Consider the following 16,165-nt stretch of genomic DNA (forward strand, 5'->3'; position numbering starts at 1 on the left):
AAGATGTAAATCTTCCCAGCTGGATGTAGAAAATTTGGGTTTAGTCTTAGCAGTTCTTGAAGCAACTGAAGAAATGTCATCAATGAATTTTAGAAAATAATGAGCAGTTTCAAGAAAGGTAACTTCAAAATATTTTCTATAGTTTGCTGTGCAATATATTTAATTTAGAGAACTCTTATTGGCTTGCTATGGTCGGTATTTTATCAATGTGTATGTGATTTGACAGTGAAGCTAGTAGGACCATTTTGGTAATAAAAATAATCTAAAGAGTGTGAATCGGAACCCTGGCCTATATTAAATTAATCTTCACAGCTTTTTCATTAGTCTCTCATCATGTTATTCATTATATATCATTTGCAGGAGCTTCCTCAGGTGCCATTGACCTGTTACCATCTCCTAGTGCAAAAACTAACTGGACAGCTGGGCTTCTCATGGATAACAATGACATGATTTTTAAATTTGATGGAAAGCAAGGAGCCAAAATCCCAGATGGAATAGTCCCGAAGAATTTGACTGATCAATTCACCATCACTCTGTGGATGAAACACGGACCTAGTCCAGGATTAAGAGCTGAGAAAGAGACTATTCTCTGCAACTCTGACAAGACAGGTGAGTCTGTGTATTGAAAAAATGTTAGGCAAAGGGCATAACAAAGTTAGTAGTGTGTTACCGTCTCTCCTCATTTAATTTGGTCTGAAAAAAAAGTGACTAAGCTCGAATGGTGCCACTTTAAGCATTGTGGCTTGAGAACTTATTGTGGGGACTGATGTCTGCCTAAGTTTCAAACACTGGTTCTCTTCTTGGATAATCTCTGTGATTGCATCTGTAGATTTTGTAGCAATTGATTGTTAAAATAATTAAATTAGGTTTTTATTATTATTATTATTTAGATTGGGAAAAAGTGTTCTAATTCTTCATTGAAACTAGTTAGATTAAATATTGATTTAGATTTTATTTATTAGTTTGGACATAACGCTTCCATAAACAAAACTAATACAGCGTAATTTAGGAAGTTGCTTACCATATGCGGTTTCCCCGAGAACCATAATGATCCATGATATTGAGAAAAGTCAATCCTTTTGGGGGGGTTTATTTGGTTGGGTTTTGTATTTTAGGTGTATAATGCTTTCAGACACATTCACCTAAACAAGTGTTGATGATAGTTCAGATCACTGATCTTATTGGTCCCTCCTTTCAGAGATGAACCGACATCACTATGCCCTGTACGTGCACAACTGCCGATTAGTATTTCTGTTACGCAAAGACTTTGATCAGGCCGACACCTTTCGTCCTGCGGAGTTCCACTGGAAACTGGATCAGGTACCTGGGGTTTTCTTTTATCTGTAACCCATCCTTCTCTTCATCCCCTTTAGAAATCATAGAGAACAACCTAAATCTTAGTATAACTGCTTTGGGAAACTGGAAGTCTATTGCAATTATGTTGCAACTTGTAACTGTTACGACTCTAATTGAGATCCACATAAAAAGAGATAAATGAGTTAACTTGGTTGAGTCATTTTATACAGTAGGTTTTTTAATTGAGTCATTTTAAATGTAAGTAGAAGTTTATATCCTCTGGCAATGGATAGAGACATGACATTGCATATAGTTCCCTAAAACTTTTCCGTTTATCATTTTAAAAAATCTACTTTATCAGCACAATGGAAGTGGTGGAAACCTATTCAATAAAGAGTATGCTGACACACAGAAAGGCATTTGTAATGTATTGTAAATCTAATCTACAGACTTTTACTTTCATCTGCTGTGCTGTATGTAATTTCTCCTTATTATGAAGACTATATCGCAAGAAAATTATTATTAAAGAGCTAAGAGTTGCCTTTCATAGATTTATTAATTCTAAGCAGGATAAGAATCATTTGAATGAAAGAAGACAGACTTCAGCAAAGTATTATTTTCTCAAAGAAAGTTTCTTCATGTCTTTGAGTCCAAACTATGATATTGAAGATGTAGATATAGGAATGGTTACTTTCCTAATTCACCTTCAAAATGCATATAAAAAGGTGATCTTTGTCGTGATTATGAGATGAATGTGGTGAGAAACCTCGTGATGATCATAGCACTTGCTTTTCTTTTCCATTAACCAGTTTGGAATCATTCTGCTGTACTTGATATGAAATCTTAACAGTGTCTAGAAAGGGGTAAATTTACATTAAATCGTATTGAAGATTACGAGTCATTAGTAACTGATGTCAGCTCAGATAATGCTGTTCTGAGTGCTAAAGATGGATTTGTATTTCTAAACTGTATACTAAGCATCTAAATTAATGATAATACAAAGTTTATGTAAAGTATTTTGACTTAGAAAGTTGAACGCAATCAACTTCTCTTCTATATCCTTACAATGAGAAAGGACTAATGGCCCCTCAATAAATGAAATTTGTGTGTAGTAACTCTTGTAACTTAGCTGTGACAAAATACTGGAAAATGTACTGTCAATGATAATTTTCTGTTGACAGGGGATGTATTTGATTATGTGAAAGAACTTTTTCATCTCTATTGCTATCTACAATTACTTTATTCTTACTCTACTTTCTCCATATCATTTCCATACTTCTAAAAAAATAGTCAGGAAAAATGACATAAACTGGAAAGTATGGGAATGCCAATTATCTTTTTCTTTCTTTTATCACAAAAAAGACAGTGTACCCTGAATTACTGTTTTTTCATATCAAGCAAATTTTTGTGTGTGATTAGCCTTGCACTGGAATTTGATTAGCATCCATGTCATTGAGGAGCAACATATACTCTTTATGTTTCTACTTTGACAGTATCATTTCCTTGCAGAAAGTGCTGCTCATCTCAGAAATCTAATTCTGGATTGTCCGTTGATTTTGGAGATGTGTATGAATTTAAGGGTGCATTGTTTGAAAACAACATGCTAAGAGTGTGTGTATCTAACTAGTTAATTACAAGTGTTATTTTTTCTCTAAGTAGGGATAAAGAATACCTTGGACAAGTCTAAAGATTTTGTCTGAAATTAATAAACGTAGGGGAGTTGCACCAGCAGACAGCTTCTCACATCTTCGGCTGACATTTAAGTAGAATCCCAAATATCTGGTGACAGGAACCCAAAGATTTCAACTAGGGATGACTAAATAAGTCCTTGGAGATATTTTAAGATTCAATTGATTGTACTCTGAGTTATGTTTCTGGAGAGAAGATATTTTGTTGAAGCCATCTCAGCAAGACCATATACTAAAGGCAGTCCAAAGTAGTGCCTGATACATGAACTCTTTTAATTTCTATTGTTTGGTTCTGAACTCTGTATTTCATTGTCTGCCAATAATCATTTGTGTAAGCTAAAATATGCTCCCAAACTGTAACACTACAGAAAAGTTGAGCTGTAGTTAGGCACTGAAGGGAGAACCTTCCTAACTACTATTGAAAACTCCTAGATGGTGGAAACTAGAGATAGAAAAGATTTTTTAGGTCACATCATTTATTTCCTTTCATTCAGCTACGGACAATTGATTTCCACAGTATATTTTCAACTGCTCTTTCTAACTGAAAGAGAATGTAAGATTAAAGTATAAGTGAAGTTTGTTATGGGTTATGGGACCAGACTTCCGTGATGATTAATTTATATTCTCATGGTGATACTGTTGTAAGTTTTGTCATGAAGGGGCCTGGTAAAGATTGCTTCTTCACCTCTTCAATATATGTTAGAATAAATTAAAAGAAACTGAAAATAAAACATGTGAATAACGGGCTGGTAAGAAACTTGCATGGTTTTGAAGACAAGGCAGTCATAAATTTTCACTTCAAAGTCGTAAAATTACACCAGCTTCTAACTATCTACCTAGAGTGGTCTACCTTAGGAAGCACAGGATGTCTTAAAACCACATCAAAAAGCAAGTTAGCATTCCACTACAAACTCCTCTGGATCTCAATATGAAGAGAAGCTAGGGCTAGATTTTCAAAAGTAGATTAAGTGCTGTAGACACTTCTGAAAATCCTGCCAGTTGATTATTTGCATATTTAGATACTGAAATACCTCTGGAAATCTCACCTTCAGAATTGTTCATTCTGCAGTAGCATATCCTCAAATTCCTTTGTTTTGTTTTTTTTTTTGAAAAAGCACGGGAATTAAGCTGTACCTAACTGTTGTACAGTTTCTCACTGCCTGCACTGCACTTTTTTATGGGATGCTGTAGACAACATTGCGTATATGACTCTGGAAGACGGTTCAAGGGTTGGTACCAAGCACAGCTGTAGTAGAGTAAGAAGAGTTCTTTATTGCTGAGCTCACTTTATGATTGTGACAACAATCTGTAGCTTGTTTTTGCTGGGAGAAAGCCAGTGACCTTGGAACAGGGTGAAGCATAAACTAGTGAAATCATTTATAATTTTTACTGCAGAGTAGTAAAATTTATTATACCAGCTGCTTTAGGCTCTACTTAGTCCACAAGACTATTCAGTCCTTCAACGCACTGGCCAAGAATGTGAGCTTATTGTTATATATTGCTTATATTGTTATAGAGGTTGTTCTTTCCTTTTACTTATTCCCATATCCTTGGAAGTGCAGGTGTTTCCTTTGTTTCAGAATCATTACCTTTTTTCTGAGGTTTACTATGCGAAAGTTTAAATTGAGTATCACAATGTGTTTGTCAACTTTTTTATCATTTCTTTTCTTATACTTAACTGTAAGACACTCTTTAAACCCGAGAACCTGTTACAAAAAGTTTTGTCACCAAAGTCAGTAAAAGGCACCTAAATCGTCATCTAATTGTCTCAAACGGGTAGAAACATAGATCTGAATTTAAGTGAATGATTTAGGCAGCCAAATATAAATTTGGGCCACCAAAGAATAACATGAAATATAAAAGTTGTTTCTTTGTTTTTTTTTAGAAACTTGTGATGATTTATTTTAGGGTTCCCTTCTATTGGGATGCTCATATGCCTATATGCTCACCTTATGGACGTGCAAGTGGTATTAAGAAAATGATCAGATTGTACAGCCTCCTTTTGCACACAGGACATAACTGCACGTGGGATGGGTCTGGTAGGAGGCTGAGCTTTCTGAGCTCCATACAGCACAAAAGTACCCTTGGAGACTCGTGAGTTGGTGAACTTCTTAACTTACATCTCTGATCACGTTTCCCTTCAGCCACTGGTGCTACGTCCAGCCTTGTCAAATTCCTTGATGCAAGTGTACTAGGACTGCAAAAGAGATCCATTTATAATTGAATCCTGTGTATTAGAAATGATGTTCTGTTGAAATCGGTGTGAAAACATTCATTGATTTTGACAAGGGCAGAATTTCACCCTACAGATGTTAAAAAAAAAAAAAAAATCAAGTCGTCTTACTTCTTTTTCTTTCAATGTAAAGATATTTCAAAAGCACTTCGGAGACCTCTGTTAGCAACTCTGTTGTAAAAGTTCAAACTAGTGCCCCTTCCTCTCGTTGTCATCCACAGGAAAATCCTCTTTTGATCCTCAAATTTCTGTTATAAGTGACAATTCTTGTGTGTTCCCTATTTCTGGTTAATATAATGAGAACTCTCTCTCAATTTCTGTGCATTTTAACTGTTGTTTTCTATAGCCCACACAGAAGCAAATCAAAATAATAGTTTGAATAATGAACCAAGGCATTCAAGCATTTGGTGACAGTGGAAAACATAACATTAAATAGGACAATGCACAGTGTATTTCGCACTATGTTCATCATGGATATTACATTTCTCATAGTAATACCAAGGATAGTCAAGCCAACAGGTATTTTTCCTTCCCCTAATTTAACTTTTTTGAGTGGGAGAAGGGATCTTAGCCAGGGATGAACAATTTTTTTCATGTACTTGTTTTTATTCACAACGGAAAATTGTTTTCTGTTTTATACCCATGTTATCATCCTAAAAATAGTCTTCCAGCCCATGGGCAAAATTGGTATTGATCTCGTTAAAAAACAGGGAATGCACTGCATGATCTGCAGTCATTCTAAGTCAGCAATAACTTTCTGCGTGTTTATCTATATTTTTTTTCTTTTCTAAGATGAGATAAATTGCTTTGAATAATCCAAAATAAGCCTGCAGTGCTTTTCATTGTAGAAAAGCCCTAAACAATTACTTTAATAATAGGAACTAGAGAAAGATGTTTTGATAAATCTGAATATGATGCATTCTATTTCTGTGTGTGCACATTGATGCCAAAGGATCAAGGCAAGGCCTCCATTTGGATTTAACCACTTCACTGACCACACGCAACAGGGTCTTCTACCTGTAGAAAGGAGTCTTGTCTAGTCAAATCCTTCGTTCTCATTTACTTCTTAAAATAAGCTACTGTGCAAGGACATGATAGAGCAGGAACTGACTTTTGAAGAAATGTATATTATATGATAAGAGGGCAAAATGAAAGGGATTTGGTATCTGGACTTTTCTTGGTTAAATTAACTATTTCCATTAAATTACATTTATGAGTGAAAGTTGTTCTTATATACTGGATTTTTAGAAATAGATTAGTTGTGTGAATCTAGTTTTGAGAAGACAATCATTCACATTATGAAAGCCCTAAGCAGCTTCCTTCTTGAGAGGCTCAGAGAGAAAGAAAATGAGTGAGTATTTATGGAACGTACACGATATTCTCAGTCCCAGAGGGTTAAGGGTACACAGAGGAGATGGGCAGAAGCTTTCATCATCTCTGAGTACTGAATTTCACATCTAAATAAAAGACCTCAGGCTTATCAATCCTATACTTTCCAACATGATGCCCTGATGAAAGTTAACTTTTTCTTTATGATGGAGTTGTTCAATTTTACTTGAAGCTTAAAAGAGTTTCTTGTGCTGTCAATCACTTACTTTACAAACTGGTATGCAGACCTGCACTGCTCTGTGCATACATCTTTAATAAAACTACAGAAAGAAGTAAGTTAGGTGTTTTGATATACAGCCAGTAAGAGATAAATGAATCATGCTAATCCTGCAACAGAGATGAAATAATTCCAGGACTTAAAAAGTCTTTGCAGCATCCACTGCACCCCAAGTGTCTTACATTATAGGCCTGTCTGTTCTGACACAGTTTATTTGCCAGTTTCCATCTTGAAATGCTATTTTGGCACATTTTTATTCAGCATCTTGCTTCTGAACAGCTTTTGCTAACACAAGGATGAGTCATCAGTGCTGATAACTGCTGAAAATATTCTTTGAGATTCCAATTGAAAGAAGCTTGTTTAATATAGATTTTTAATGCAACTGCAATATCACTGCTAATAAGCAAATCTTGACAAACAAATCACAGTGACTGGCAAGAACTTGCTTTATGACATACAAAAATTCCTTTGGACCAGCTCTGAACTATTCCCTATTAATTGGCCTGGTTTTGTGCATTTCTGTTTTCTTCAGACCAGCCCAGTATGAAATGCAGTGACTGCTCTGTGCTTCTGTAAAACTTCTGTGACTCTTAAGGAGCAACCGAGCTGCCTGCAGAAAATACTTTAGAATTCATCTATTTGCATTTACTTCAGATTATTTGGACATGTTTCCATGTATTTGTATTTTGCATTTTGCAGTTTTCTCATTTTTCTGACAACGTCAGTTTTTTTATAATGGTATAGGATTTTCATACCTGTTCATGTTGGCCTACTGTTCCCAAAGACTTAAGATGAGCTAGGTCAACTCTTCTGAATTCGATACCTATTATGTGTTGTCTTTTGGCTCTGACATGGGAAACTGTTATTCACATATGTGGTTATGCTCGTTACCTAGGGAAGTTAGAACTATTGCAACCAGCAAGGCCTTTAGGCCCCGAGACACCTATTTTTCGATCAAATCAGAGAAACAAAAAAAAAAAGAAACTGGCTATAGCAGCAGGAAATAATGAGAAGTGTTACGCTTTTAAAGCATACTGTGGGAAGGCCTCGAAATCAATTTAATTTCTTATACAGAGAATATCTTGATGTGGAATTACTAATATGCCTAAAGCTGGATTAAGGTGTCTGTTAACTTGCCTTGTTTCTACAGTACTCTGGAAACTCTAGAAATATAAACCCTAGAACAGAAATTCCCAAGCAAGCTATGCGTGTGAAGGTGAATAGTCACATTGGTTTTCTTATTTATCGGCTACTTTTCATATTTATATTTCACACTGTCCCTGATTTATTAGTTATGCCACCAGAGTTTGTACAAAACATGCACAAACTGGTTTTGAAAACGTTGCTGAAGAGCAAAATCTATTACTTGCACAATTTCCTAGGGCCTCTGTTGTTTATCTTTCAAGAAAAGCAGGTTGGCTTTGGAGCATTCAGGTGGTGTTTAAAGCATTTCACAAAGGTAGGACTGACATCTTTATGCTTCCAAATGCAGGTTAGGAGATGAATAGCGTGTGTTGTCAATAAACACAAATTCATTTATCTATATGCATGAGCTGTTTATGTCAGCCTCGGAGACATGGTTTCTGGATGTCCGCAGTTCAGAAAGAAAGCATGGTGGTGTTTTTGCATGGATTTACCTTCCACATCTGGATAGTCTTTTGGCAATAGCAAAGCCTAGAAATGCGTATGTTTAAGCACGTGATGAACAAGTGTGTAAAAATGCATAACTGAGCAGTTTTATAGTATAAAGTTAAAAAATAAAGAGAGTGCTGCCTAACTGTAGTCATCAAGTGTTCCTGAACTGACATGCTCTCTTGATGCAATTTAGCAACAAGAAAGGTGGATTATAGCAGAATTATTTCATCATGAAAGACCTACGGATCTAATTTACTAAGACACATTGAAGTTACAGCATGACAGCACAAAGACATGCTGCAGCTACGGTACATAATCAGGGCTTTCAGGTGCTTTATCTGTCAGTATGAGTAAGGAATTTCATTATTTAAAGCTATAATTAAGCCATCCATATTTTTGAAACCTATTGTGAGAGTAAATATTACACATTACGAGTTTCAAGGCTACAAAAGCAGCTCACAGCTTGTGTGCAAATTAGTTTGCAAACTCTTATGCTTCACTACAGTGTTGTTACAATGCAACAGTGAACATGCATTATATAGAAAGGTTCTTATTTGAAAGCTGAATACCTTATTTTCTAATGTAGTTATTTTCTTGCACCCAATAAGACAAGAAAAAAAAAAATTCCTCATTTCAGGATTTTTTTTTCTTGTGCTATGGGAATGCTAGGTATGACATGTAAGAGTTTCGTGAAGCTCATCATTGATTATTGAAGTCCATTAGGCCACAGGGCACGCAGCTGCTTATACTGCCAGGTTGGTGACTATGTGCAAAAGACACCTCAGGGCATGTGTTTCTCTGAGGTTAATGGAGTCTCTTGTTATGGAATAGAGGTTGGTAGGCAGTAGGAAATAGCATGGCCTTACAGGGAAAACTTTTCTGGCCAATATCCAAAGCAAAATTAGTGGCAAGAGGGAGTCATTTACACAGCTCAAGAACAGGTGCTGGTTTGAGAAGAGCATAATATTAATAATGTAAGATTCTGGCAAATGAATTGGTAGATCACATTAAGGTCAGATTCCAGCGAATTCAGTCTACCACGCTTGGCAAAATGAATGGAAATCTTCCTATTGTATTGTCTGTAAATCCAACTTGTTATTAGACTAGGAAACTGAAGCTTACAGAAATCAAATTCTTTGCTACTGAAATGTGTGTTAAAATGGAAGTAGAACTTGATGTACTAATCTTCCCTTTTTATATTTTGCCCATTAAATTTTATTTTCTTATTATTCAGATTGTAGTCAGTGTACTTGGTGCAACCTTGGCAGAGAGAGATGGACTTTATATGCCCTCTTAAAATTCCTTCCAACCTTGCTATATGTGACTCTCTAATTAATGTCTAATATTTTTAAAATATATTATTATGATTGCTAATGGTTTAATGAAACTTGTACCAGTAATTTGTCATGTGAAAGTGACCATATAAACAACTCCACACCTGAGACTGTAGGAGGCATTTAGCCTTAGTATGGATTTGTCAGTTCTCACTATACCACCTCCCTAGATCATCAAAACCAGTTTTCTTATTTCCAGAACTCTTGGGAGATATTAAGAATGACTGTGGTGGGTAAACCAAGTGTTTGTGATTTACATGATTTTGAAGAAAGATCAACTTCACTTTTCGCAAAGAGCTCTGCTTTTTGAAGATATTGACTGTCTTAAGACATAGATTTAAAAAACACTTTCTGTATTCACCAGACTTTCCGGAGAATTGATATCTATTGGCCATGTTGAACTATTATGATATTAGTGGGCTTATTTGCTGCAGAAAGTAAAAAATTCCTGAGGGCTGCATTAAGCATCTGCAAAGCTTATAAGCCAGTGCCTCCGCTGGTGTAAATCCGCCCTGTTCTTCTCAGTGAAACTGCTGCTGCACTGGGAATCTAAACCTTTGCTTTCTTACCAAACAAATATATGCTCTGTAAGAGTAAAGGGAACATCAGCAGCTTTTAAATGAGGTCAGGATAACTGTGCAAATTTTTAATTCAATGCCACCCATTAGATTCAAGTTCTGTTTGGATTTGTGAGCTTTGTCAGAGCATGACAGAGCCAGAATTACTTCAAAATTTAACATTAACCAGCATCTCAGCCTTGATTATGTCACAAATTATTGTGAATCCATTTATAGTTTAGTAGTATTATTAGTGCTGGCTAGAAAATGGAAATCGTTATGAATAATTTCATGTCTTAAAAGCATTTTTTACTTTAGTGTCGCAAAGTCTTTGCGAGCAGGAAATGAACCCTACAGAAGCTTCCTAGGCAGGCAAAAGCAGGATCCTCACTTGAATTTTCGATTGGCAGAAATTGTTTTCCAATGAAACTGTAAGTTTCTAAGCGCAACTTTAATGTTAAAAATTGCAACTTTATTGAATCATAATTTCAGGGAAATTACTGACATGCTTTATTATTATTATTGATAACTGTAATATTTTTATTAGTATTACTTTTTTCTAGCATTTGCATATTAAAGTCATAAAAATCCTACATCAGCAAGTAAATTTCAAAAAAGAAACATCACTATGACATTGTTGCACAAAGTTCTGCTATCATATTATAGCATGCCTTCCAAGATTTAAAGTATCCTCACAGCAGCCAGTTAAGTTCCTATTCCTAGTTTACTCAGACCTGCTCAAAAATAGATGAAAAGCTACAGGCTGATAGTGCACAGGTCTTCCAAGCCCTGCACTAATGTTCTTCCAAATGGACAATTAGTGATATTCAAGCCACTGAAGAATTTTACTGCATTTTTTCAAGCAGTTAGAGTTCAGGGTCTTGCTAAGTTCTTTTCCAATCTTACAATCATTTTTTTATTACAAATTCAGCTTTTTCCCTTTTGATTTGTTTACTCCAATTAACCTGTGGACTCAAATTTGTTCAGAGCAATTTACTGTTGTTGTTGTAATTGGATACAGAGCCTGCATGGCATTTTTTATTCTTTGCATAAGTGACCTTAAGCTCTCTCTCACTGAGGCATCTCAGCTGACATCATCGGATTTGGATGCACTCCCAAATAAGGGTTTCCTGTAATGGTCCGTGGCCAGCACAGAGACCCTGATTTCAAAGTCAGTCTTCATCTTCTGTGTTCTGAGTATTTAACTGAATGTGGCTGATGTAATGAAGATTCTTGCAGTAACTTATCACCCAGTGCTCAGCCAAAGTAAATAGAAGAAGAATTGGGATCGCAGTTAAATGTATTACAATTCAAACAGAAAATTATTTTCTCAGTCTAACTCTAGGGTGTATGCCATAGAAGACCATACTACTTTGTATGCAAAGGTAACAGGAAACGTCCAGTTTCCTTCAGTTAACTGCTGTAGGAGACTTTTCTGAAAGTCATACTTGGATTCCTTGCAGTATTGTTCTTCCCTTCCTTGACTGTCACCTTCTAGTTCAAGTGGAGTAATGATGTTTTGATTTCAGAAATACGCAGCCCTGAGCTGGCATTCCATTTACCTAAGGACTCGTCTTTAAGTATTTAGGCAGTTACAGTGGTTTTCAGTAAACTATCTACATACTTACATATAAAAGCCATTCTAATTTAAAGTTTCAGTTGCAATTTTCATACATGTTAAGCGGTTTGTTTTGTTTTGGAATGTAGGCATCAAGAATCAGCCCAGAAATCAATCTGCACCCACGTTAATCACCAGCTAATTAAAATACAACCGTGCCTTTCTCACCTACCTTTCAGTTTTGTGTTGCTCATAGCAATGGCTTGGACTTATGGAAACACATAGTTTTGGTAGACTGGTAGAATCTTATGAGAGAGGGTTTTCTGCAAATCTTTTAATTGCTTGTCTTAGTAGTTTTCAGGAAAAGAATAAAGCCTGTTTAATTGTTCACAACACAACTTTTCATAAAGGCTCAAGAAATGAAGTCATCCTCTGATTTCTTACATGCTCTTGAACTTTTTTGTCAGAAATGTTGAAAAACTTTTAAGTAGGTGCCTCATGACCTTGACAGTTGGGTGACTAGCCATTTTTTCAGCATTTGAAAACCTTCTTCAGTCCTTCAAGCCAATGAATCAGTTCTTGATGTATACAGGGACTAAAGTATCTTAGAATCATCCACCAAAAAAACCTTTGTCCTTTAAAATGATGTAGACTCCAGTACCTTATTCCTGCTTTAATTCCTAAATTTTGTTGGCTTTACATGAAGTAATATTTACTTGAAAATATGAAAGAAAAGATCAACGATTCAATACTTCCTGAAATTTGCACACTAAATATACCAGGTTCTGCTAGAAATGTCCGAGTTCCAAGTTGTGGAAGTGATACTTTTAAGCTTTGGTATGAAAAAGTGTGTTTATCTCTGTTATTGATATGACTTCTGTGAAAAATGTGTCCCTTGAATTTCATGCCTTCAAAAATTCTGTCCATCAGTCTCCAGATTCATAATAGCTCTGGTAGCAGCAAAAATATTCATGTGCTTATAGTTTAAGGGCATCTTACAATAATTTTAAACTGAAATAGTAGTTTAATAGGACAGATGTGTGCTGCATAGTCAGTTGCAGAGTGTCTGTATTTGAGCCGAAGGCACATGAGGTATTTTTCACAGCTGTATTTTAAAATAGAATAGGTCATCAAAAATTTAAAAAACTTTTATTTTATTGTTATAATTTCCAAATTTCAGTACAGCTGGTTATTTTAATTATCACCTCAGAAAACTTAAATGAAAGCTTTACTACGTTGAATTATCCACACCGTCTATTGATGTATCATATGTATTTGTATGCATTAGAAATGAAGATTATGTCTAGGGTAACAGAGTATAAAACCTGCATGACTTCATGCATTAATGGTGTCTTAACTCATAATTTGAAAATCATAATACAAACAAATGTTTTTTTAGTAGCCAGAAGAAATGCAAATGTTGCTTTTCTGTAATTTTTTCAATGTGCCATACTCTAAATTTGAAGCACATTGTTAATTTGTATAGTCAGTGAAGCTGTCCTCTTAACTGAATCAGCAACGGGAATGCTACATAAAAATTAACAGTTCCTGTGCGCTAAGGGATGGGTGGGTGTATGCTTGCTGTGCACTTGAGGGGAGCACACAGCCCCACACTCTTTGATGCTCTCATAGATTCACTTTGATAGTTGTCTGCCCTAGACAATTGCCTTTTCTCTGATAATAAATTAGCTATGCTTTCAGCTGTGATTTTGGTATGACAGATAGAGTGTAAATGTGATTTCTCACACTAGGCGCATCCTGTCTTCACACCCTTCAGTCATGTTTACTCATCAGGAAACACTTGATATACAAGCCCTTTCAGGAACTTCAGAATCTTTCTTGTAGAGCTAAAATGAAAGATGTTAAAAAGTGTTAAATGAAAAAAATAATACTTAAAGCTTATGATTCAGAAGATGCTTTGTGATACTTCACAAGTACAAGTAAAAAGAAATCTCAAAAGGAGATACAGATCTCCTTTACACACCTCCAGGTACAGATAGACAAGAGATACAGGATTACATATCAAAATATGTACTTAAATTATTTTTTTTCATAAAAGGCAAACCTGAGAATTATTTTTTTTAAAAAAGTGAAGTCTTATTTTATAGTAATGGTTTCATCTGCCATCCATTAATACCCGTAAGTCTGCTACTTATCTGATTAAAAGGGAGAGAAGGCATTTTTATGTGAATTTAATTTCCATAAAGCTTTCTGTACAAAATTATAAAAAAATTCAGTCATCTCACATAATTTTTGATCACAGAATAAAAGTTAGGTTTCAGAAAGAGCATGAGACCATGTATTCCCTGTGCAATGGTATAAAGTTGCTCAGGCTTGTTGGTGCTATAGTGGATATTAATAACAAACTAAGCAGAGCAATCACCAGCCTTGGGCAAGTAAAGTAAATTCTGAGATAGTACTGTAATCATACATGGGTATCATTCGTTAATATTTCAAATATTCTTCAGTTGCTGAGTGTAATATACCTATATGTCATGCTGTACATACATAAACCAAATTCTGATCTCAGTTTCATTGTTTAGAAGGAAGCAAAAAGGTCATACAACTGAAAATGTGTCTCATGCATGCAAAATTCCCAATTTTAATAGCTGTAGTATATAGGGAATAACAAAAGTTCTGTATCCAAGTTTGGAATTGGACCTTGTGTGTTTCCAGTTACCTTTTGGAGTTACCTACATTTATGATGATTTATGGGATTTATGGTCTTGATAGCAATGAATAGGCTAAATCAGAATTCTTTGGGGCATTTTGGTCTGCAAGATGTACATTCATTTTATGGCACATGGGAAAATTATTGGCCAGAGTTACTTTTACTATTGATATGACTTACATCTGTTTGGTCATAATTACTTTTTAAGACGCAAGCTAAAGAATGCTTATTGGTCTGTGATCACTTCATAGCCACTTTTTCCTTATCCCTATGCATACTTAATCTGTTTTATAAATTAATTTTTGGGTTCAGCACACTATATTTGAATAGGGCACATGTGATTTCCAGTCCCTGAATGGAATGTAGCAGCAAACACTAAAATGCTGTTGTTGATCATGAGTTGATGAGTACTTTACAAAAAATGCAATGCAAATTCAGTCTAATCCTTTCCATGAGGAGTAGTACCTTTCAAAAAGCATAAAGCAGGCTCCTGAGTCTGACTGGGCATATTGGAAGGGAAAAAAGTAGCAGTGAAGCAACAGGACATGTGGAACTTGAGGATCTCTGAATCATACAAGAGAGAAATACAGACAGAGCTTTAGTTCTTGCTATGAAAGCATAAAAATGAAAGAACTACTGGAAGATGCAGGAGGATGAGCTAAAGACACAAGGGAGGAAAAGGATGACCATAGATAGGAAGAAGGAGAAAATGAGTACAGAAAGTGGAGACAGGTTGATGCTGCCATACAAAAGTCTGTGCTTTGTTTCCAAAGAATAAATTTTTACTGAAGAATAACATGAGAGCATTTGGGGAAAGCAAACTGTACTGCTGAGATACCTGAGGAAAACTGAATCACTTGGTATCTGCCATTCCTTCTGTTAATTGTGAAGTTGCTATCAGCAGAATCACAGCAAAATGAGAAGCAACAAAACTGCAGATAAATAAGACCTTATTTCTTTTTGGTATTGAAGATATCAAAAAGAAGTATTGGAGGGGTACTTTCATTTGAGGGATATTTTATTTTCAAAATTCTGTCATGAGGGATGGAGTTTTCAACCCAAATGACCTTCTGGCCCTGCCAAAGGTTCTAGGAATGTCAAGAGGAAATACCTGCTCTTGTAAGAGTTCCATATGAATTGGTTTGTGTCAATTGTAATATACTTTAGGGGAGCATGTTGGATGTTTTGTCCTCAATATTCAGATTTTGTTTTCCTCTTTTTTCTTTAAAAAAGTGACATACAATTTTGAAAACACCTGAACCATTTTTCTCACATTTTGGCAAACATAAAGAGGCATATTTTTCAGTGTTGTGTGTTTTGTTTGTTTGTTTTTCCTGAAGAACTAGTTGTCCAATTTCTCGCAATAGTAATTGTATTTTAGGAAGAAGTCTGTCATCCAGCAGCCATTTTCCAGTCAGCAAAACAGTGCTTCACAGGGAAAATTTCAGCCAGCTCAACTGTGAATAAATGTTTGAACTTTTAGATAATTACTTTAAGGATATCCATAAAACTTTTAAGGTTTGTGCAACACTGATATTGAAAATTCCTTCCCACAGTCTATTTGTTTCATGTCTCTAACGTCAAGCC

At 35.4% G+C, this 16,165-nt stretch overlaps 1 protein-coding gene across 1 annotated transcript in view; it reads left to right on the top strand.

Moving 5' to 3' along the window:
- The window catches only part of CLSTN2 (calsyntenin 2), a gene marked incomplete at its 5' end in the record, with an annotated part of 68,932 nt that overhangs the window by 5,324 nt on the left and 47,443 nt on the right, over positions 1 to 16,165 (top strand). The window contains 2 exons of the mRNA XM_009700714.1: positions 361 to 609; positions 1,199 to 1,320. Of these exons, the coding sequence (XP_009699016.1) occupies positions 361 to 609; positions 1,199 to 1,320 (371 nt within the window). The remainder of the gene's footprint in view (positions 1 to 360; positions 610 to 1,198; positions 1,321 to 16,165) is intronic.

This window comes from Cariama cristata, unplaced genomic scaffold (genome assembly GCF_000690535.1).
Source record: "Cariama cristata isolate BGI_N322 unplaced genomic scaffold, ASM69053v1 scaffold6915, whole genome shotgun sequence".
Classification (NCBI taxonomy): domain Eukaryota; kingdom Metazoa; phylum Chordata; class Aves; order Cariamiformes; family Cariamidae; genus Cariama; species Cariama cristata.